Raw genomic sequence first — 22880 nt, 5'->3', positions numbered from 1 at the left:
CTTTTGAGACAACATCACTGAGAGTACATAGTGCTCAGATAGAGAAAGAGAAAAGAAAAAAAGAACCTAGTGATTGTGAAAGAATAAACGTTTTTAGTTATGGACAAGTTAAATTATGTTCCACTGGCTTTATAACTCATGTGGTACAAAATGAGCAAACTAAATCAACTGAAACAGAGCACTCATTTAAAAATTATGTTCGACCTGGTCCCACAAGTGCCCAAGAAGCATTTGGAAATAGAACACGTCATTCAGTTGAAACTCCAGACATCATAGATTTAGCCAGCACCTTAAGTAAAGAATCTGCTCAACTGCCCAACAAAAAATTTTGCAGGACAAATGTAAGTTATGGGCTTGAGAATGAAACTATAACAACTTCTAAAAATATTACTGTTTTTCAGGAAGGTAGTAAAAAATCACATACAGGTTGCTTATTACCTGATACATCATCTGCTTTCCCTTGGCATAGACATCTGTCAAATGGTAGTAAGAGAACAGATAAATTGATTGGTTCCTCCAAACCCATAGTGCGTAAGAAGCTAAGCTTGAGTTCACAACTAGGATCTTTAGAGAAGTTTAAGAGGCAATATGGAACGATTAAAAATCCTCTGGACATAGAAGTGGAGAAAAGTAATACTGAAGTCACTACCAATCTCAGTCCTGAAGCTGAACCTGATGTTCCACTGAAAGATAAAAGCCACTCGGACAACTCTGATAATTATAAAATCATTACTGTGGAGCATAATGATTCCAATAGTAGTTGTCAACCAGTAAGTCACATGCTTTACTCAAAGAAGTTGCCGTTTTCCAAGGATGAAGATTGTTTGGAACAACAGATGCCTTGTTTGAGAGGAAGTCCTATAACTCTACAGGAGTTATCTCACTTTGATAGAAAACTTTTGGATCTTGAGAAGTTACCTAAATCACTGGCCTCTAAATTATCCAGACTGAAGGGTTCTGAAAAAGAAACTCAAACAGTGGAGGTGACGAGTCATTTTAATGAACTTCCAAATTCAGATTCCAGTAGGAAAGGTTTGTGCAGCGAATTAACCCTAGATTTTTGTAAGTTATTTAAAAATGAGCATAAAAAAACAGAGAGTGGTATCATCCCAATGTCAGATTCTGTCACACAGGATAATTCCTTTAATACAGATAGTGAAACATATTCTAACAACAATGCAACAGAGAACTCTGTGATTCCAGAAACTCCTTTGGTATTACCCTATAATCATTCTAAAGTTATCAGTAAAGATTCAGATGTTCTTTTCAGAGCTTCAGAACAACAGACAGGAAGTCCTGACTCTCCCAGTATTATGTTAATGAGTCAGGTAGAAGATTCCACGGGCGACCAAAATGGAATTTGTTTTCCCAACAAGGAATCTAAAGCAAGAGCTTGTTCTGAAAATGAAGAGTCCAACATGTGTTCTTTGGATTGGCAGCAGCATTTTGATGCAGCCCTGGGAAGAATGGTTTACATCAACAAAAGGACTGGGCTTAGCACATTCATTGCTCCTACTGAGGATGTTGAGACCACTTGTACTAAAGACCTGACAACTGTAGCTGTGGATGTCGTACTTGAGAATGGTAAGTATGCAGTGCTCGCTGCCATGAAATTCTTTTGAAGATGGGATAATGGGCAAGGAGTAAGATACACACTGTTCAAAGAAGTGATCTCAACAGATAGAACATTTTGAAAACCAGTTATAAAACACACGTTGTGTTTTATGATATGTGAAGATTCTCTAGGTCCAACTCATTTAAATGTAAAAATACAATGAAAAATTGATATAGGCTATCTTAGTGTATGTATATGTGTCTAGGGGGTGTATGTATGTGTAAGAAGAAAGAGGGTGAGACAGTCAAATTTTAATGAAAATAGTGCTATTAATAGCTGGGGAGAGCCACAGTACTTTTCCTATCCTACTTTCCCCTAACTCCGAAATCCACAGCTTTCCTAGAAATTTGTCTTTTGTTTATTTAGAGACTTGCTTTTTCGCCCAGGTTGGAGTGTTGTGGTACGATCATAGCTCACTGCAGCTTCGAACTCTTGGGCTCAAGCAATCCTGCCTCACCCTCCTGAGTAGCTGGGACTACAAGCATGTGCCACCAGGCCCAGCTAATTTTTCTTATTTTTTATCGAGATGGGGTCTCGTTACATTGCCCAGGCTGGTCTTAAACTCCTGGGCTCAAGTGATCCTCCCGCCTTAGCCACCCAAAGTGCTGGGATTGCAGGCATGCGCCATCACAGCCCCCAGAAATTTATCTTTAAAGGCACCTGCAGGCTGGGCACAGTGGCTCACGCCTGTAATCCTAGCACTCTGGGAGGCCGAGACAGGAGGATTGCTTGAGCTCAGGAGTTTAAGACGACCTTGAGCAAGAGTGAGACCCCTATCTCTACTAAAAATAGAAAAGTTAGCTGGGTGTCGTGGTGTGCCTGTAGTCCCAGTTACTCGGGAGGCCGAGGCAGGAGGATCACTTGAGCCCAGGAGTTTTCAGTTGCAGGGAGCTATACCCTTCACTGCAGTCTACCTGGGGTGACACAGTGAGACTCTGTCTCAAAAAATAAAATAAAATAAAATAAAATAAAGGCACCTGCAGTGCCAGTGTGGTATTATCCTGGAAGTTTCTCTCTGTGCTCCCCGGGTAAAAGCCAGAATGATTCTGTAATCATCCTAGGTTTCCCAGTGAGCTCTATGGCTCAGTACAATACTGTATTTATGAATTTTTTTTCCAGAAAGTAAGACTTGACCATAAATTTTTCAAAATATAAGTTAAGTATACACTTTCATAACTATACTTTTCAAATGTACTTTATTTTAAAGCATACGGTAATCCATTTGATCTGTTTATGGTATAAGTAGCTGTTATTCAGGAAGACAATAATAATGGCTTTTAGATTATACCACAAGGCCACATTAGAGCCTGGGCTAGGACTCTGGATTCTCAGGGCTCAATCAACATGAAAAGTGACATTGTTTTGGCAGTGTGTTGAGAGCCAGATGTTGGGAGATGGTAAAGCTGATTTCTATCTGGCTATAAATCCTGGCTTTGCACTACGAGGATAAACATGAAATCTGCACCCATGTTCAAAGTCTTGAATGCTGCAAAAGAATGTGAAGTGTATAAATATAATTGTAAGTCAACTCATAATTTCTCCTTAGAGGAATATCTCTAGCAGGAAGTTCTGATTTCTTTAAGGTTAAATAAGACCTTTACTTTTCAAAGTTTTTTCATTTTTTTCCTTGTGAAAAATATAATCACTGTAGTAACTTTCGAAGTATTAAATAGGAGGAGACGACCCTTTTCTTTCAATATTAGTCCTGAGACTATCAAGTTGCTTTTAAAGCAACTTTATGTGCTTTTAATCCATGTAGTTTGACGTGCTGACTTATACTGATTGCTTATCAGAGGTAAATCTAAGGCACTGGCACCTCATCTTCCTGCAGTGCAACTGCTTCTGCTATGGTGGCAAAAAGTAACTGGATTACATTATACTGTGAGATGGTTGTTGCTAAAACAAAGGGGGAATCTTAGCTGCCATGCTCACCATTGACATCTGCTCCTGTTAAATACATCTAGCTGCTTAAAACACTTTAACCTACTTAACTTTCAGGACTAGCATATCTTGTAGTGAATTTTTGAGGGTCATGCTAAGTCATAGTTTCCTAATGAAAAATATTTTTGGTGTAGAAGCAAGTTCCATGAAAAGATGGTTCCTCCACACCCCACGTTCACATGGGATGTTACCTTTCTAGAAATGGCTGATGTAGGCCGGGCGCGGTGGCTCACGCCTGTAATCCTAGCACTCTGGGAGGCCGAAGCCAGAGGATCACTCAAGGTCAGGAGTTTGAGACCAGCCTGAGTAAGAGTGAGACCCTGTCTCCACTAAAAATATAAAGAAATTAGCCAAACAACTAAAAAAAGAAAAAATTAGCTGGGCATGGTGGCACATGCCTGTAGTCCCAGCTGCTCGGGAGGCTGAGGCAGGAGGATTGCTTGAGCCCAGGAGTTTGAGGTTGCTGTGAGCTAGGCTGACGCCACAGCACTCTCTAGCCCGGGCAACAGAGCGAGACTCTGTCTCCAAAAATAAAAGAAACGGCTGATGTAGAGCAGGACATTAGGGCAGTTTTGAACCATACATTAAAAAGGTACATGAGATGAATTGTTCAGAGATAAGTGTTATTGTACAGAGGAGAGGATTATAAAGGTCATTTTAAGTAGTATCAAGTCTCCAAGCCCTGGTAATTTTTTCTTTAAAATGTCTTTAACTCAGTGTTTTCTATTAGTAGTTAAAAACCTTATTTCATCTTATACCTTAATTTTTATCATTTTTAGTTAATCTCTCTTAAGTTTTTGTCCAACAGATTTGTCTTTTTGAAATAACAGTTTCATTATGTTTTGCTCCTGTTCAAAAGCTGTCAAATTCAGCACTTTCTAAAACACAAATGTGATCGTCCTTCAGAGAGGGGTAGAATTCGAGCCAGATCTTACCGACTTTGCAGTTTGAGTTGAGAATCTTTCATTCGTGCACCTATTCATTTATTCATTCAGCATCTGTTGATCGTCCGCACCGTGCTAGGTGCGGTCACATTGCAGATTAGCTGACTTTGCTTTCAGGAGTTCTCAGTCTGTTAGGGAAGACAGCTATCTAAACATAACTGTAATAAGGTAAGTGTTATAATAGAGACATAAATTAGGGATTTGTGACGTGTGCATCAAGTTATGGTGACAATTCAGTACCACTAGATGTCTAATATAGGGTTTCTCTGAATAATTCTTTGCTGTAGGGTTTGTCCTGTGCATCGTCGATGTTTAGCAGCATCTGGCCTTTATCTGCTAGATGCCAGTAACACTCGTCACCCAAGTTGTGACAATGAAAAATATCTCAAGGCATTGCCAAATGTCCCCTCATGCAGAATTGCCCCCCATTGAGAATCACTGTGACCTCGTCTAGATATCATTCTGTCTGGTATGGATGGCTATGGGACTAAGCATTAGCGTAGATTCCTAAGTTAACAGAATAATTTCATTAAAGAACTTCTGATTCTCAATCTAGTGTTTAGTAGTCTTCCTTATGTCTTGATTCAGTTTGTACAGAATAGTTTATTTGTGTTTTGATTTTAAATTCCTAGGTTTTTCTTTTTTGTATTTAGGGTTTCAGTACAGGTGTCATCCTTTTAGAAGCAACCTTGTTCTTCCTTTCCTTCCAAGAGCACGGCCAGAGAGGACTGTGATGAGACAGAATGACAGAGGTAGGGGCAACAGGGATTGCCGGGCCACCCAGTACACCCCAGGGCACCTAGTATACACTGTGCCACCTACCTCAAAAAGCAAAGCAGGGCTGCATTAAGCTTGATCAGTGCCAGCTGTGCCTTACTGGAACGAGGAGTTCCCCACGGCCCTATTTAACAGCAGAACTAAGTAATTCAGTGCATGCATTTAGATCAGAAATTACTTTTCCAGACTTGAGGTCAATACTTGGAGATTATGCATAGTCTGTGGTGTCTTGTGATTGGGGAAATGTTTCTTAGTTTTAAAAAGATTGGAGTTGCACTCCATATTGTAGTAGTTTTATCTAAGCAGAACTCTTTAAAAAAAATTAAACATTTATTATTTTTCATTTGTTTTCAAGAATAGATAAGGTAGGCCGGTGCGGTGGCTCACGCCTGTAATCCTAGCACTCTGGGAGGCCGAGGCAGGCATATTGTTTGAGCTTAGGAGTTCGAGACCAGCCTGAGCAAGAGCAAGACCCCGTCTCTACTAAAAATAGAAAGAAATTATATGGACAGCTAAAAATATATATATAGAAAAAATTAGCCGGGCATGGTGGCACATGCCTGTAGTCCCAATTACTCGGGAGTCTGAGGCAGGAGGATTGCTCAAACCCAGGAGTTTGAGGTTGCTGTGATCTAGGCTGACGCCACGGCACTCTAGCCCGGGCAACAGGTGAGACTCTGTCTCAAACAAAACAAAACAAAACAAAAGAATAGATAAGGTATATTTTACCTAAAGGCAGTGAGGCTACTAATTTGAGCCATAGTTTCTTCTGGATTGGATTTGTATTCTGAAATATCTCTTGTAAACAGTTTGAAGAAAAGCTATAATACCAGAAGATAGTTTAAGAGATAACAGATCGAAACAATGTAGAGATACAGCAAACACTGAACATTTCTAGAATATAGGAACAAGCATCTGATCTTTGATCTTGAGGCTGCAGCTCACCAAGCAGGAGATGACATTCCCCTTTTTCCCCAGGACTTTTGATGCCAACTTTACCTGTCTTCTTTTGTTTTAGATACTGTGGATGATGCTGTTGGTAGCGAATCGCTTCAGTCTTTATTCTCAGAATGGGACAATCCAGTATTTGCTCGTTATCCAGAGGTAAGTCTACAGCAATTTTTCTTTGCCTGTTATTTTAAAATTGGAATTTCAAGCCAGGCCCAGTGGCACGTGCCTGTAGTCCCAGCTACTCGAGTGTCACTTGAGCCCGGGAGTTTGAGGCCACAGTGTGCTAAGATTGTGCCTGTGAATTGCCACTGCACTCCAGCTTGGGCAACATAGTGAAACCCTGTCTCTTAAAAAATGAATAAGTAAAAATAAAAATAAAATTTGAATTTCATTTAAGCTAGATATGGGCATGAATGACTATACTAACTTGTAATTATGAATGGAAACTGGGCATATTTCTGAATAATTTATTTGGAAATTAATGTTTAATATGGAGAGGAGGAATCAAATTCCTAACATATTGGAAGCTCAGGCATTTTGGATTAAACATGTATAATCAATGCATGAATAGTGAATGCGTTTACCGCTCTTTGAAACCCTGACTTGCAGCTTTGGCAAAGTATTCAGGGTGGTGATAATGAAACTATTATCATTAGATAAAGTGGTGAATCTCCTACTGGAGGAACAGTTAGTCATTGGACCTGGGAGTATGTTCTCTCCTCATGTATTGTCACAGAATGTACCGTGTATGTTGTAAAGAGGGTGTATAAAAGGTGAGCATTTGAGTACTGATTCTTCAGTTTCAATGTCTTTTAGGATTTGATCATGGAGCATAGAGAAATGGTTGTTCTGAAACCATATTGGCTTTTGGCATTAATTTTGATTATAAATAAATATTATTGTTTAGGACTCGTTATTGATAGAGCCTTTTGAATTTCTGTAAGTTCTCTGAATTCAACGCATCACCTCTAGTAGGTTATATGAAAATGGATGTTTTTAAAGTACTTTGAGGTCTTTTGTAAAACATTTCTGCAGACATAAAAAATTAAAATTTAAATGATGTTTTTGCTGGGTCTTTCTAGGTTGCTGTTGATGTAAGCAGTGGCCAGGCTGAGAGCTTAGCGGTTAAAATTCACAACATTTTGTTTCCCTATCGTTTCACCAAAGAAATGATTCATTCCATGCAGGTAAAAGATTGACTTTGAAATCTCATAAACATACATACATATATATATATATATATTTATATATGGCCTAAGCTATACTAACTCGTCTGAAATTGGATTTATTTAATGATATAGACCAACTTGATCAAGGCATGTGTGTGTTTTAAATCTTACTAGAACTTTTATCATCAGAAGAAAAACCAAGGGATTATAATTACAAACAAAGAAAGGTCCTTAGTAATGTGAGCAGGTTTGGAGGGAATGAATTATGGATTCGGGCTCACAGTTTAGAGGACCGGTAAGGTATTCCTGCCGAGGATTTTATATTGACTTTATGTTTGACAATAATTTGTAAATCAACAAAGTGCTTTAGTGATATTGTCCTTAAATGTGCAACAATACCCTTTTTAAAATGGCCCTCTCTTGTGTGAGGCTACAGATGCTTAGGAAAGCCCAGACTGAGGAGTTCCATTAACAAAAGGGACCTCTTGTCTCATCTGCTTTTCTACTTTGTCCTCTGTTCTCCACTTTGGCTGTCTCAGTCTCCTTGTTTTCACTATGGAAACAAATTAGGAGGTTAGACAGATCTAGGTAAATGCCTAACCTGGCATTGACCTGGTACCAGAGCAAGTAAGCATTTGATCCAGAAATAGACCCTGGGGCAGTGGTATAGACGAGGGAGTGTTGGGGGAGCCTCGAGTACCTGGGTAGAAGAGGAACTACCAAGGTCTAAAGCCAGCAGTGGCCTTTACTGCCTTAATGGACTAGCTCCTCCAAAATGGTTTTCCTTGCTTTTGCAGGATTTTTTTAAATTTATTTCAGCCCTGTTTTTAGCAGTCTCTGCTCATATTACCTGTTATCAAGAGTCACTCAGTTCGGAGCATCTGGGCTCTGCTCTAAAGCATTGTTAGCACCTCTCTGCGTGCCCATTCTTTCTCCCTTTCTGATGGCTCCTGGGGTTCCTCAGCACCTCAGCTCAGTCTTCAATAGGAGTGTGCTAATGCAAACAACTCTAAATAGAGTACAGTTTGTCTCTTTCTGTGCAGATAAGCATTTGTTAGTTTTTATTAAGTGCTGTACCTCTTATTTGAACGTATGGCAGGTTCTCCAGCAAGTTGACAACAAGTTTATTGCCTGCTTAATGAGCACGAAGACTGAAGAGAGTGGCAAGGCAGGTAGGAATGAACTTTAGCCTCAATTACTAACCAGCAGGTCTTCTGATAAGCTTCTTATAAGGTTATTTTTGGGATAAAATACAGTTTCAATGATTTGGACAGATTAGATAAAGCCAATCTAAATTAAGAATATTAGAAAACAACAGTTTTTAAAGTACATTTAGTTTTATGTATATACACACATACATAAGATACACACACAAGATGACTAAGTAGTTACCTTGGGAGTGAAAATGGGAGTGGGCAAAGGGAGAATTTCATCTTCTACTCTTTAAAATATTTTATAATGTGTGACTTTTTAATAATGTTTTGTTTCCCTTTATAATAATAGAAAGTTTATATAATGAACTCTGCTAGGTTTATCAAGAGTTACATAGGCCGGGCGCGGTGGCTCACGCCTGTAATCCTAGCACTCTGAGAGGCCGAGGCGGGTGGATTGCTCGAGGTCAGGAGTTCGAGACCAGCCTGAGCAAGAGCGAGACCCCCGTCTCTACTAAAAATAGAAAGAAATTATGTGGCCAACTAAAAATCTATATAGAAAAAATTAGCCAGGCATGGTGGTGCATGCCTGTAGTCCCAGCTACTCGGGAGGCTGAGGCAGAAGGATTGCTTGAGCCCAGGAGTTTGAGGTTGCTGTGAGCTAGGCTGATGCCACGGCACTCTAGCCCAGGCAACAGAGCAAGACTCTGTCTCAAAAAAAAAAAAAAAAAAAAGAGTTACATAGAATCTCTTGGTGCTATGCTTTAATGAAACAGTAATAGTTTGTAAATAACATTAACTCATTCAAGAGATATTGATTGAGTGCCTGCTGTATGCCTGGGATGGTACCAGGCCCTAGGGACAGCATGCTGGGAAAAGATATATATACAGGAAAAACAGGTAATTATACAAAATATAAAATTTTAACGCTAGCTCATGTTATGGTGGAGAGATGCAAGATGCTGCAGGGACCTGTATTGGGAGATTTGATTTCGTCAGGGAGTTCAGGGAAGTGTTTTTTGGCAAAATGAGGTCTGAAGTATGAATATGAGTTAACTAAGTATAGAAGGGAGGGAATAACATACGCAGTTTGTGATTTCCTCTTCTCAGTGAGCAGGAGCAGGGCAAGGACAACTGGAGACGAGGCTACAACATGAGGTAGGAGCTAGATCTTAAAATGCCAGTTAACACCAGTGGGAAACAATTGGCATTTTTTGTTTTCTGATGTTGTTTTGGAGATGGACATGTCATTATCTCATTTGCATTTGAAAAGATTGTTCGGGTTGCAGTGTGGAGAATGGATTAGGAATAAGAGTGGAATTCCAGTAACTGCAGAGAGACTGTTAGGAAGGTATTTCAATATCTAAGAAATGATGGTTAGCTGGGACCAGGATGAACTAGAGAGAAGTGAATACATTGGAATACTTAGGAGATAAAGTCCCCAGGGCTTGGTGATGGACTGGGTATGGGGAAGGTATGTCAGAGATGACTCCTAGTTTTCTGGCCTCCTAGCTGGGTAGAGCAGGCAGGGAGGGTGAAAATCGTGAGTTCAGTCTATATTCTCTTTGAAATGTTCAAGAAGAGATGTCACAAAGGTGGTCAGATATTACAGGTGTGGACTAGAGAATTGTTCTGACACAGAGATATAAATTTGAGTTGCCAGCACATAGTTAGTTGGTCACTGAAGTCCTGAATATAAATTTTATCACCTAGAAAAAGAGTGAAGAGTGAGAAGAGGTCCTGAATCTAGAATAATTTCAACATTGAACAGCTGGGTAGAAAAGGGGGAACGAGCAAAAGAGATTGTGAAGGAACAGCTAGAGAAATAGGAAGGAAAAAAAAGAATGTTATGTTGTAAAGCCAAGACTTCATGCCAAATGCTGCTGAGACGTGAAGTAAGATGAGAACTGTTTGGTTTTGTGTCGATGGAGATGAGGAACTTCAGCAAATGAGAGCTGTTTCAGAGAAGAGATGGGGCAAGAGGTAGATGGCGCCAATGGCAACTGCAGGGAGAGACTCAGAAATCTGTCTGTAACATGCAAGAGAGGGACTGAGGGAGGTAGAGGGGGAGAAAAGACTTTTTTTTTTTTTTTTTTCAAATGGGAGAATCTCTAGCACATTTACAAGGAATGCTTGATAGTATAAGGTTCCTGAAAAGGCCTGAGTGGCTGGGAGTCCTGGGCACCAGTAGAGGTTTGGCTCCAGGTTGGTGGATCAAGGTAAATTAACCTAAAGTCCTGTCAGAGTTATCGTGAATATGGAATTAGTGAAGGTCAAGTTCCTGCAGTTTTACAATTTGTAGAAAATTAATAGAATTTTTAAAAGTTTTGATTACATGGACTTCTTTGTTGTTTTTGAGATCCCCAAATCTCTATTAATGGGACTCAAGATGGATGTAGCAACAAAATCTGCAGATGTTCATAGAGGCAAACGGGATCTATTTAAATTTCTCTTGAGATTTTTATATTATCATTGGATTAGTTAGATGCCATCAAAAAGTACTCTTAGATAAATACATTTTTCTAAATCAAAATGCAAGTGTTTTTACTGTCACTCGTAAATACCAAATGCAAACTATTCCTATAATTGACTTACCTTAATTTTGGTATTGGCATATTTTTCATGGGCAAATATATTATTGTTTTAAATTATTCTGAAATTAATACCATATATTGACATTTTATGTTGCGTGTTTTTTGCCTATAATAAAATAGAGTTGTTTGCAAACTAAAGAATAAGGATTCATTCATTTGTTCTGTATTTATTGAGTGCCTGTTATGTGCCAGGTGCTGTTACATATGCTGGGAACATAACAGACAAAATCCCTGCCCTCATGAAGCTTCTATTCTCTTGTGTTCGCATATCGAAAACAGCTTCTGCCATGAGTAAATGACCTTCACATATTCTGCTTCATTTAAGGAATGGAAAATGTCATGAACACTATATAGACAATAGAAACTATTCCTCCCATCAGGTACAGGCTTGGTTTCACGGGGTCCCTGACTCTTGGTAATTCATACAGGGTCTAGTTTCAGATTCAAGGTTACTCCCTCACTGTTTTCTATTTATTCCATTGTTTTGCCCAATCCAGGATGTTCAGTGTTCAACACAACCACCTACAACTCGTATCCTCAAAGGAGTTTAAAATCCAACATTTTGGGGGCTGTTCCTGGGGTTGAACATGCTGTCAGAAAATTTATTTCCTTTTCTTTCTTTAAGTCTTAAGCTCACATGCCATGTATTTGATGGTGTCATAGAAACAATTTTTTAATCTTTTAGTAGAAATAGGAAAAACAGGCATTACCTATTTTGATGAAATTCAGGAGGGGAACTTTTATTTCAATATAATCAACAGCAATAAAATTCAAGCCTTCTGTCAAAAGTAATAAAATTACAAGCTAAAAAGGGGTACTCATGTCATCGAGGATCAGTCCTCCTGTCCATGAGAAAGGGATTTTCCTGTAGGTTTGGCTTTTTGGGTCAGAACATTCTGCCTCGTCACTTGTACTTGAGAGTCCAGCGCCTTGCCGCTCAGAAGTGTGGCCTGTACACAGCATCACCTGGGAGTCTGTTAGAATTGCAGAAGCTTGTGTCCTACCCCTACCTCCTCAATTAGATTCTGCATATTAATAAGAGCCAAAAGAGCCTAGGGTGTCGTGGATGCCCCTGACATTTGAGAAGCCCCAGGCTTAGGCAGGACAAACTACAGCCTGTGGGCAAATCCAGCTGTGGCCTGTTTTTGTACAGTTGGGGAAATAAGAGTAGTTTTCACTTTTTTTTTGTTTTTTTAATTTTTTAAGAGACCAAGTCTCACTCTGTCCCCCAGGCTGGAGTGCAGGTGGCATGATCATAGCTCACTGTAACTCTGAACTCCTGGGCTCAAGTGATCCTCCTGCCTCAGCCTCTTGAGTAACTAGGGCTACCGGTACACACTACCTTGCCCAGCTAATTTTTTAAATTTATTTATTGTAGAGACGAGGTCTCGCTGTGTTGCCCAGGCTGATTTTGAACTCTTGGGCTCAAGCAGTCTTCCTGCCTGGGCTTCCCAAAGTGCTGAGATTACAGACGTGAGCCACCATGCCTGGCCTGACTTTGTTTTATAAATGAACTAGTGATGAACTGAAGAGTTTTTCATCAGGGATAAACTCCATATCGTTTCCTCATTATTTTAATTTTTTTAGGAAATAAAAGGTACAATATACTACTCAGTATGTTTTCTCTTGTGCTCATGTTGTTAGCTAGTTAAATGAATTAAGCTTTTTTCCCCTCAACGCAGCACAACTGTTTTAATCTTGATCTGAGCATTTGAAACTCCAGTACTTCTTGCTTCTGTAGGTGGAAACCTGCTGGTCTTGGTGGATCAACACGCCGCGCACGAGCGTGTCCGCTTGGAGCAGCTCATTATTGGTAAGGACCAGTTTGCCAGCAGAAAAGATTCTGGACTCCACAGCAGCTTAGTGTAGCTGAAAGGGTTTTTCTAGCTGTGGCTGTTGTGAGGAAGCACGAATTGTACTGTATGTTTAAAAAATTAAGCTGAAGTCTTCCGATTTGGCTTCTGTTAGAAAGAATGTAGTAGTTCACTTTACTCATTCAAACATGGGGGTCTTATTTCCATGGGCAAAGGCATGTTTTCTGTGTATTTACTATCAATCCAGAGATGCCTGAGGACGGGCTGCTTTATTCTGACATCCAGCACAAACCTCTCCGGATGCCCATGTGATCTGGGTGGGCCTTCATCACACCTCGCCAGGCCACCAACAGCTCAGAAGGCCCAGAGTACTGCTTTGAGCTTAAAATTTAATTTGCCTTTGAACAAGCAGTATAATCAAATAGATCCCATTCTGAAAGGTACAAAAGGGAATAATACAGTAGAGTTTCCTTTATACCCTTTGTCCCTCATCCCACCTAGTTTCTCTCCCCAGGGGCAACCAATACCACTAATTTTTTTATATATCTTTCTAAAATCAATATATGCTTTTTAATTTAAGAAAATTATTTTAAATTATGGGTACATAATAGTTGTATATATTTATGGGATGCATGTGATATTTCGATACTGGCATACAATGTGTACTGACCAAATCGGAGTAACTGGGGTATCCATCACCGCAAGCGTTTATCATTTCTTTGTGTTAGGAAGCTTTTTCATTTTTGCTACCCATTTTTCTCATCAAGAGGCAGTGTGCTCACCAAGTGATAAAATACCAGGAAAACCTGTACTCCTGTGGTCAAGTAATGAAAAACCTCAAATGTCAGACGAGGACCTAGGGAGGTATTTCATGGATTAGAATGCCAATGACATTACTACCATTTTCACTTTCCCTTATAAAAGGAAGGCCTAAGAGTTGGGAAAGACACAGTAAAGACAGTGTTAGAAAAACTTACTTGCTACAGAAATAATACTGATTCTCTTCAGAGACTGGGAAGCCCTTCTGAAGGAACGGGGAGCCTTCTGGAGCCAAAGGGTGGTGTTGTGAGCCCTTGTATGCCCCCAGTCATCCACAGTATCCACCTCTGTCCTTGAAACCACACTTATTGACTATAGGAACATTGAAGTGTTTATTTGAATGTAAGATTTAATTCTTATATTTCTTATTTTGGAAATACTACTAAAATTGGTAAGCAGGCTAGATATTTACATTAAAAGTGGAAATCCAAAGTCTAAAACTGAACAGCGAGCACACTACTGTGCACTGGAATAGTTAAATCATGGCTGTGCCTTGCCATGCTTCGTGTTTATCTGAATCTAGAAGACTTCTCTTCCTGTTCTTAACCCACTCATCCTCCTTCCAACAGATTCCTATGAGAAGCAACAGCCACAAGGCTCTGCTCGGAAAAAATTACTGTCTTCCACTCTGATTCCTCCACTGGAGATAACAGTGACAGAGGAACAAAGGAGACTCTTACGGTCAGTACCACCATGAAGATGGGATGACGATGGCAAAAATTGTCACAATAACTCTGTGAGGTATAAGCATATCTGTTGTTCCATTTTCAGATGAGGAAAAATGAGACCAAGAGCGGTCACCCGACATGTCATGACGTGTATTAAGTGGTGGAGCAGGCACTCAAAGGCAGGGCTTCTGACTCCAAATGCTGTTCTTTCCACTCTATCGCTGCTGTTGAGTATAGCATAGAGTTTCCCTGATAATTTCTTCCAGCAGTTGGCTTAGAACACCCTTTTTATTTCTTGGAACAGTCTGTGTTTGTGCTCTGCTGATTCTGAAAGCAAAGTTACTGCAGTAATTGCTTCCATTCTGCTTTGTCTCGGTGCATTCTAGATTCTTAGTTTGCGTTACCATAATCAGATAGGGGGGACAGTAAAACACCGGGGTGCAAGGAAGGGGCAAATCATATAGTGAGTCAGTCACAAGATTGGACGCTTTCCCACTTCTGGGGAGCGCAAATTATTGAAAATGCAATAGAGAATTGTCTCTCAGTTTATTTCAGGTTTGGCAATATGCTACTACCAATAAATATCTTTCCCTGGGGCATAATTTATATTAGAGGCAGATCCGTTTATTTACATCCCGTTAATCAGGACTTCTCAGTTCCTGGGGCTGTTAATTACCTCCCTGCTTTAATGCTGATTCAAAACACTCTCAGACCTTTTCTTTGTGCCAGACTCCTTTAAGTGCCAGCAAGGCGAAGTTGGCAGTTCCCCAGTGAAGGACAAAAACTTAGACACAAGACTTAGACACAAATTGATTCTGTCAATGGAAAAGAAAAGGTTACGTAATTAAAAAAGAAAACTTGATAAGAAAATCCCAAACAAACACATGTAAGTGTGAGAAAAACAATACAAATTTCTAAAGCCTGTGGTAGCTTTTGAGAAACTATGAAGTAGTATTTGGAACTAGTACTGAAGTGTGACTTTTACATTTGAGGTTATCTCTTTAGGTGTTACCACAAAAATCTGGAAGATCTGGGCCTTGAATTTATATTTCCACACACTAGTGATTCTCTGGTCCTTGTGGGAAAAGTACCACTCTGTTTTGTAGAAAGAGAAGCCAATGAACTTCGAAGAGGAAGATCTACTGTGACCAAGAGCATTGTGGAGGTAAGACGTAGGTTAGATGTTGAGTATGTTGCTGAGTGATGGTAACCTCATATTTTGTCTTGAGATTCTCTATATTCATCTTTGCTTCAACAAGCATTCGTGGTGTTTACCTGCTTTGTTTCTAGGGGCTAGAAATTTAAAGAATAATTAGCTCAAGGTAAGGAAGAAGGACCTTTAAATAATTGTAGTGCAGTGAGATTTGGCTAGTAGAGATATGTTCACAAGTATAATGGAAATACTATGCCTGGAGAGGTGAAGGTCAAGGAAATTCGCAGAAAAACTGTTTTCTTAAGAAAAGTCTTATAGAATGATGGGAATCTGCCAAGTACAGAAGAGGGAAGAAGGGCATTCTCGACAGAGGAACAGATATCAGAGACTTGAAGCAGATCCCATGTTTGGGAAACTATAGATGAATACAGGGCTGGGTGCAGTGGTTTACGCCTGTAATCCCAGCACTCTGGGAGACCAAGGCAGGGGGATCACTTGAGCTCAGGAGTTCGAGACCAGCCTGAGCAAGAGTGAGACCCTGTCCCTACTAAAAATAGAAAAATTAGCTGGGTGTTGTGGTGCGCACCTCTTCCCAGCTACTTGGGAGGCTGAAGCAGGAGGATTGCTTGAGCCCAGGAGTTTGAGGTTGCTGTGAGCCAGGCTGATGCCATGGTACTCTACTCAGGGCAACAGAGTGAGACTCTGTCTCAACAAAAATTAAATAAATAAATAAATAAATAAGCACATTGAATGTGCCTGCAGGTGGGGATGTCCAGTGGATAGGCAACTTACAGATCTTGCACTTGGAAAAGAAATCTGGGCTGTAGGGATCTATCTGAGAGTTAAGAGTATATATATTTTGATAATATCAGAAGCTGGAGCAGGGCCTAGAGGAAGTGAGATTGTCCAGGGAGAAAACGAAGAGTGAAAATGAAAGAGCGCACAGGACGGTGGCCGTGGACGTTGGAATCCACTAAGGCACGTGGAACAAGTCACCTGCCAAAAAAATAAATAAATAAAAGGAAGAAAGAAAAGAAAGAGAGCGGAGGGTGGAACCCGTGGAACACCAGCCTTCGGGGTGCGTATGTTTTGGCAAAGGTCTGGAAAGCTGCTGCTGAGAGGAAACTGTAAGGATGATTGAAAATATTTGCACAGAGAGGGAGGAGGGAAATCAGGACAAAGTCATGTGGCCAAAACCAAGGGAAGTTTTAAGCAAGAAGGGAACAGACTAGTCGACAGTGGCCGTGAAGTAGAGCCTGAAAAGTTGGATTTGGCTGTCATGAGGACGTTGGTTATCCTGTGGAATCACTTCCTGGGGATGGGGTGGGGCGGACAGCAGGCTGCGAAGAGGGAGAGGGTGAAGCTGAGCAGACGTTCTGGAAGGCGGTTGCATGGGGAACAGAGAGAGGGCGATAGCTAAAGGTTAGGGGTGGTCGGGAAGTGCAGGCGGGACATGGGGTGAGGAAGGATTTTTGTTTGTTTTAAGATGGAAGAGACCTAAGCATGTTTGTAGGCCAAGGGTGAGAAGACATTCGAGACGGAGAGGCAGCCGGCAGTGCCAGCTCTTGGCTCACCTTGGTTTGGCATTTTCCAGAACCGCCTTTGGGTCTGACAGCCTTTGCTCTGTTTCCAGCAGAACTCTTTCTTCCGCACAGACTGATTTTCTCAAAGACCCCTGCTCCAAATTGTCCTCAATCCAAATGATAGGATCTGTTAGGGTCTTTTATTGTAACTCAATCCCTAAATATTTAACCAGAAAATTATAAGAAAAACTTTTCCTGAAGGAACTTCAAAGACTACTGTTAAGGAGTTTACTTCAAGTTGAAACAAAGCTTATGGTTTCAGAAAATCTTGATTACATTAAGCCAGGCTGATCAGGAGAGATTTTGTTTGATTCTGGAAGAAGTTGGAACAGTTTTGGTGTTTTGAGGAGGTAGCCACGTGAACCTAGCAGTTGAAAGATTATTAATACATCCTTCTCTAAAGTTCTGTCTTCTGGCCTGATGCATGAGCCTTTTTAATATTATTTAAATTATTCAGCCTTAATTGAACCATCGAAATATGAAATGACCTCAGAACGAGACCATCTCCCACTTACCAGGCTTACAAACTGAGGTTTTATCATCCCAGATAAACAAGCACAAGAGAGAATACCAGAAGAGTTAGGTTTGATCTCCAGCCACATTAAGCTTTGTTAGTGGGTTGGGTATTATGAGACATCTTTTTGTTTAGGAAAATATGTGGCTTTTAAAATATATACAATATAGTATCTACTACTTAGCTCTTGGTGGTGGTAACTGCTCATTTATAAGCATAGCAGACTAGAGTGTATATGAGGGAGGGGAGAGAATTTTCTGACTCTGGTTTAAAAAGAAAATCTTCTGTGTTGTATTCTTGGGAAGCTGATTTATACATAGCCATTTCCAGGAATAAAGATATCCTGTGTTTTCTTAAAAGAAATCATTAAATTGTGCTGTATCTCAAAACAGTTTTTTACCTCCAGAGATTAAACAAATTGGTAGCATAAAATAGTGTCTGCTTTAAATTTATTTAAAGTTCTTTTATAAATATTAATATCTACAGGAATATAACTATTGAAAAGATTACCCCAGGGACAGAGACATGCAAGGGAGGAGAAACTACTCACAAAATGCCTCGGAAAATAAGCTTTTTGAGCTGAAAAGAATTGTCCCAAAAAAGCCTGTGGGAACTGAAGTGACTACTTATGTTTATAATATTTAAGCAAGTGTTATACTGAGCGCACAGTTGTGTTGATGATTGTTGTGTATTTATTCTCAGTTTGTATGTAATATCATACTTGTTCTGGCTAAGATTTTACATACAAACAGACCAGAGCCCTTCCTGATGTTTTGAACCCGTTGAATCATCAGGGCTACTCTCACCGGTTATATAACCTCATTAGAGCATGAGCTATCTCTGATGGAAGTCTCAGGAGCTAAATATATTCAATATTTCATAAGAATTCTTTTCCGTTGTGTTGGTATTTCTTTTTTTTTTTTTTTTTTTTTTTTTTTTTGTTGAGACAGAGTCTCACTTTGTTGCCCAGGCTAGAGTGAGTGCCGTGGCGTCAGCCTAGCTCACAGCAACCTCAGACTCCTCGGCTTAAGCGATCCTACTGCCTCAGCCTCCCGAGTAGCTGGGACTATGCCCAGCTAATTTTTTCTATATAGATTTTTAGTTGTCCATATAATGTCTTTCTATTTTTAGTAGAGACGGGGTCTTGCTCTTGCTCAGGCTGGTCTCGAACTCCTGACCTCGAGCGATCCACCCGCCTCGGCCTCCCAGAGTGCTAGGATTACAGGCGTGAGCCACCGCGCCGGCCATGTCTTGGTATTTCTTATTCAAAGTGCCTTACAATAGATAAATTTGTACGCAAGTGCTGTATTGCTGGAACTTCCTCCTCCAGGAGGCATATTTTAATGAAAATTGGGATATTTTGTAAACTGTCAAAGGGAAAACACAACTTACCATAGATTAATGCCTGTCTTCCTTTTTGCTTTGTAGGAATTTATTCGAGAACAAGTGGAGGTAAACTTTTCTCTTATTTTGGGGTTTTACACAGAAGTACCTCACATAAAAGATTTCATTGTCCCATTTCTTTTTCCTGTTAATAATGTGTTTATGCATTAGCTACTCCAGACCACAGGAGGCATCCAAGGGACGTTACCACTGACTGTCCAAAAAGTGCTGGCGTCCCAAGCCTGCCATGGTAAGACCCTCGACACAGTGGCTATTGAGTGTGTCTGCGTGCCAAGCACCGGCAGGGGTACGGTGATTGTGAAAGGGCAGAAGACACATTTACTGCTCGCCTCTTGGAGGGTACAATTTAGATCAAGAAACTGAATACACAGAAAAATGAAGCCTAAAAAAATACTTTTATTAATACAAAGCAAAATACCAACATATAAATTAGACTATAACGCGACTGACTGATATGAATGGAGGGGTAACTCCCAGAGGAGATGCATTTTGAGTGAGTTTGGAATGAGCCGAGGGACATGGATTCATAGCATGGAAGGGGGAGTTCACTACAGGGAGAAGAAATAGCCTATGCAGAGATGCAGAGGTAGAAACAAATCAGTTACATGAGAAGCAGCAAAGAGCATCAAGAAATTAGGCTAGTGAGAAAGAGTCATCAAGGGTTCTTGATTAAGGTAATATGATACAATATAGAAAATGGTATTAGAGGAACTGGCTCTAGGGATCATGACAGCTACAGAATCCCTTGCAGCTATCATTTGACCACAATGGGGTCTCCAACGCACTGAGCCCCGCCCCCCGTTTTATCCCTCACATCAGCCTTCTCCTCACTTCACTTCCTGTCTTTTCTAGCTTAAGTACCACCGTCCATCCTTAGTCTGTCTCCTGCAGATACCCTAAGCCCTTTGCCACTTTATGCTGTCTTTACCCCTCATACCTGCCCCATCACCAAATTTCATCTTCCTACCTTCAAAACGTATCTTAAGTCCGTCTGCATCCGTCTGACTCCACTGCCACCTCCCTTGTTCTTGCCGTGGTCGAGCGCTTGGGGGCACTTGGTTCCCCATGTTCATTCTGGCTCCCCTTCAAGCTGTGCTCCCTCAGCGCCCAGAGCAATCTTTTTGAAACATCCCTCTGAGCATGTCGTTCTTCTACCAAAATGTGTCAATGATGACCCATTACTTTTAGGCCCGCAAGAGTCCTCACAATTTGGCCCCTGCCTGCCTGGCCAGTGTCATCTCACATCACACTCTGCCTCACTCTTTCCATTCCAGCCCACCTCTTTGGTCTTGTTCTTCCTGTGTGCTACACTTCTGCCAGCCTCAGGGCCTTTGCACCTGCCTTTTCCTCTGCCTGAAATTCCTTTCTGCTTCTTTAATTATTAATAGCTGTGCCTTTCTTAACCTAAGGTCTCAGCTTAAATATCATTTTGCCAGGAAAGCCTTCCTTGATCTCCTAAAATGGGTTTTGTATTTCTATTATATAGTCATGTCTTATATTTTATATTATTTATATTTATAATTTAAATTATTGTATAATTATTTGTTTCTTGTTTGTCTCACCTATTAGACCACAGGCACCATGGGGGAGAGAGCATCTGTCTCATTCACTGCCTGGCAAAGCCTCTAACACAAAGTCTATACTTAATAAATATTTGTTGACTGGGTGAATTAATATATGCATAGAGGCAGGTTCTAACAATGTCAGAATTTAGATTATGAAGATCATTATGGGAACTAGAAAAAAGGAAGCAAATCATATGGACATTGTAAGGAAACAATCAGAGATTGCTATTGGACAATCCATGGACAAAAGATAACCTCAACTTCACAAACCCATAAGGAATAGGTAAAAACATTCCTCTTGTCTCTTTGAGAAAAACCCTGAAAGCAAGACCCTAACAAGCTAAGTAATGCCTCCTACAGGCATTAGAAAGGCAAACACTCCATAAGGAAAAGCTGAGAGACAAAAAGTCAGTCCTGAAGCCTTAGTTTCATCCATGGCCATAAGCACCAATTTCCAGCAGTATTAAAGCCACGTTAGAGAAGCCTAAGAAACATGTTCCTTTTTCCAGATATTTGGCTCTGAACCAGGGTCAGCATCGGTTTTCCACCATATACACCATAACCTTCTTGTTTCTCTCTTTTGTTGAGGGGCCATTAAGTTTAATGATGGCCTGAGCCTGGAGGAGAGCTGTCGCCTCATTGAAGCTCTGTCCTGGTGCCAGCTGCCGTTCCAGTGTGCTCACGGGAGACCTTCCATGCTGCCGTTAGCGGATATAGACCACTTGGAGCAGGAAAAACAGGTACATTAGTGACTAACAGGAGCAAAGGGGGACAAAGTTTATCTTCTCTTTCTTTTCCAGCTTCTACTATCCAAATGTAATGTGTCTTAATCCTTTCCAAAGTATGAATTTTGAAAAATACACACTGGAAGTTTCATATAAAGCCTCGCCCATTTCATCTTCAGCTCAAATTCAAAACAGAGCTTAGACTGAACCATCAGATTATCCACATAATGGCTTTGTATTTTTAAGCTTAACACATGTACAGACTTATGTATCCTAAACGTCTGTTGCCTGCTAGCTCTAGGTGTGGTGAGACGTGGTTATTCCTGGGGCTACTAAAAGTTGGTAGAAGCACAGCAGATTCACTGTTGTCAAAGCATAGCTCAAACACCTGGTTTCTTGACAGCACTGCTGGAAATGGTGACCTGTGACCGGAGCTAGCCATCTCCAAGGATCTCTTGAGTTGTGGTTTTAGGGTCACCAGGCAGGGAACCAAACTTAGGAGATCTGCACATCATGCTCTGGCCCTCATTACTCAACAGCCCACAGACAATGAGGGGATAATGCAATAACAGCACAGAGTGGTTTAAATTAAGAGCATTTTCTGTCCATGTTATAATCTTTTTTTTTTTTTTTTGCAGGGGGAGAAGTAAGGAGGGGGGTTCCTTTTTTTTTTTTTTTTCCTAAGACAGTCTCACTCTGTCACCCTGAGTAGAGTGCAGTGGCATCAGCCTAGCTCACAGCAACCTCAAACTCCTGGACTCAAGCGATCCTCCTACGTCAGCCTCCCGAGTAGCTGGGACTTACAGGCTTGAGCCACGTCGCCTGACTAATTTTTCTATTTTCAGTAGAGATGGGGGTCTCACTCTTGCTCAGGCTGGTCTTGAACACCTGAGCTCAAGTGATCCTCCTGCCTTGGCCTCCCAGAGGATTACAGACGTGAGCCACCGCGCCTGGGCCATGTTACAATCTTAAATGAGAGAGAACATGAAGAGTGTAATAGGAATGTCCAAGTTGCTCCTTTCCAAAGTCCATGCTTTTGCTCACCTTTCCTGCTAAGGGATAGAAAGTCTCTTCTGTCATGGAGTTTTCAGGTACTAATGTTTTATGACTCATTTAGTTCATTTTACTCCATTAAAAACTTTTTGTTTCACATGACAAACAAAAAAATGAGAAAACTTGTCCCCATTACTGAAGAGTTGGGAACCTACACAGAAAGTTCTCAGTCCCACTGATTCTGAAAAAAATCTATAATCTTTTCTGAATCTAGAAATTAGAAATCTAAACAGATCTAAATAGCTATACTTTGGAAAGATTTGTATGCTACCTGGCTTTTCATATTGCTAATTGAAGTTGTTCTTTTTCTTCCCATAGATTAAACCCAATCTTGCTAAACTTCGCAAGATGGTCCAAGCTTGGCATCTCTTTGGAAAAGCAGGATGTGATACAAGGCAGAGCCTGCAGCAGTCCCTGCCTCCCTGTGAGCCACCGTGAGG

At 40.6% G+C, this 22880-nt stretch overlaps 1 protein-coding gene across 1 annotated transcript; it reads left to right on the top strand.

The window, feature by feature from the left end:
* The first annotated feature begins 1252 nt into the window (after nt 1-1252).
* Nucleotides 1253-22880, top strand: MLH3 (mutL homolog 3). Its single transcript, XM_069465127.1, has 11 exons — nt 1253-1584; nt 6296-6381; nt 7311-7415; nt 8497-8569; nt 12884-12955; nt 14345-14456; nt 15449-15608; nt 19122-19145; nt 19248-19326; nt 21251-21402; nt 22759-22880. Exons 1-11 carry the CDS (start codon nt 1314-1316, stop codon nt 22876-22878), a joined length of 1254 nt encoding a protein of 417 aa, XP_069321228.1. The 5' UTR covers nt 1253-1313; the 3' UTR covers nt 22879-22880.

Source organism: Eulemur rufifrons, chromosome 2 (genome assembly GCF_041146395.1).
Source record: "Eulemur rufifrons isolate Redbay chromosome 2, OSU_ERuf_1, whole genome shotgun sequence".
Classification (NCBI taxonomy): Eukaryota; Metazoa; Chordata; class Mammalia; order Primates; family Lemuridae; genus Eulemur; species Eulemur rufifrons.
This window is presented reverse-complemented; position numbering and strand designations above follow the sequence as displayed.

What these genes read in the sequence shown, in the direction of transcription:
- MLH3 (XM_069465127.1), top strand. Translation starts at nt 1,314, where the DNA reads ATGTTAATGAGTCAGGTAGAAGATTCCACGGGCGACCAAAATGGAATT. An exon ending in GGATGTCGTACTTGAGAATG is followed by an intron (nt 1,585 to 6,295) that starts GTAAGTATGCAG and finishes CTTTTGTTTTAG; the next exon opens with ATACTGTGGATGATGCTGTT. An exon ending in GGCGTCCCAAGCCTGCCATG is followed by an intron (nt 19,327 to 21,250) that starts GTAAGACCCTCG and finishes TCTTTTGTTGAG; the next exon opens with GGGCCATTAAGTTTAATGAT.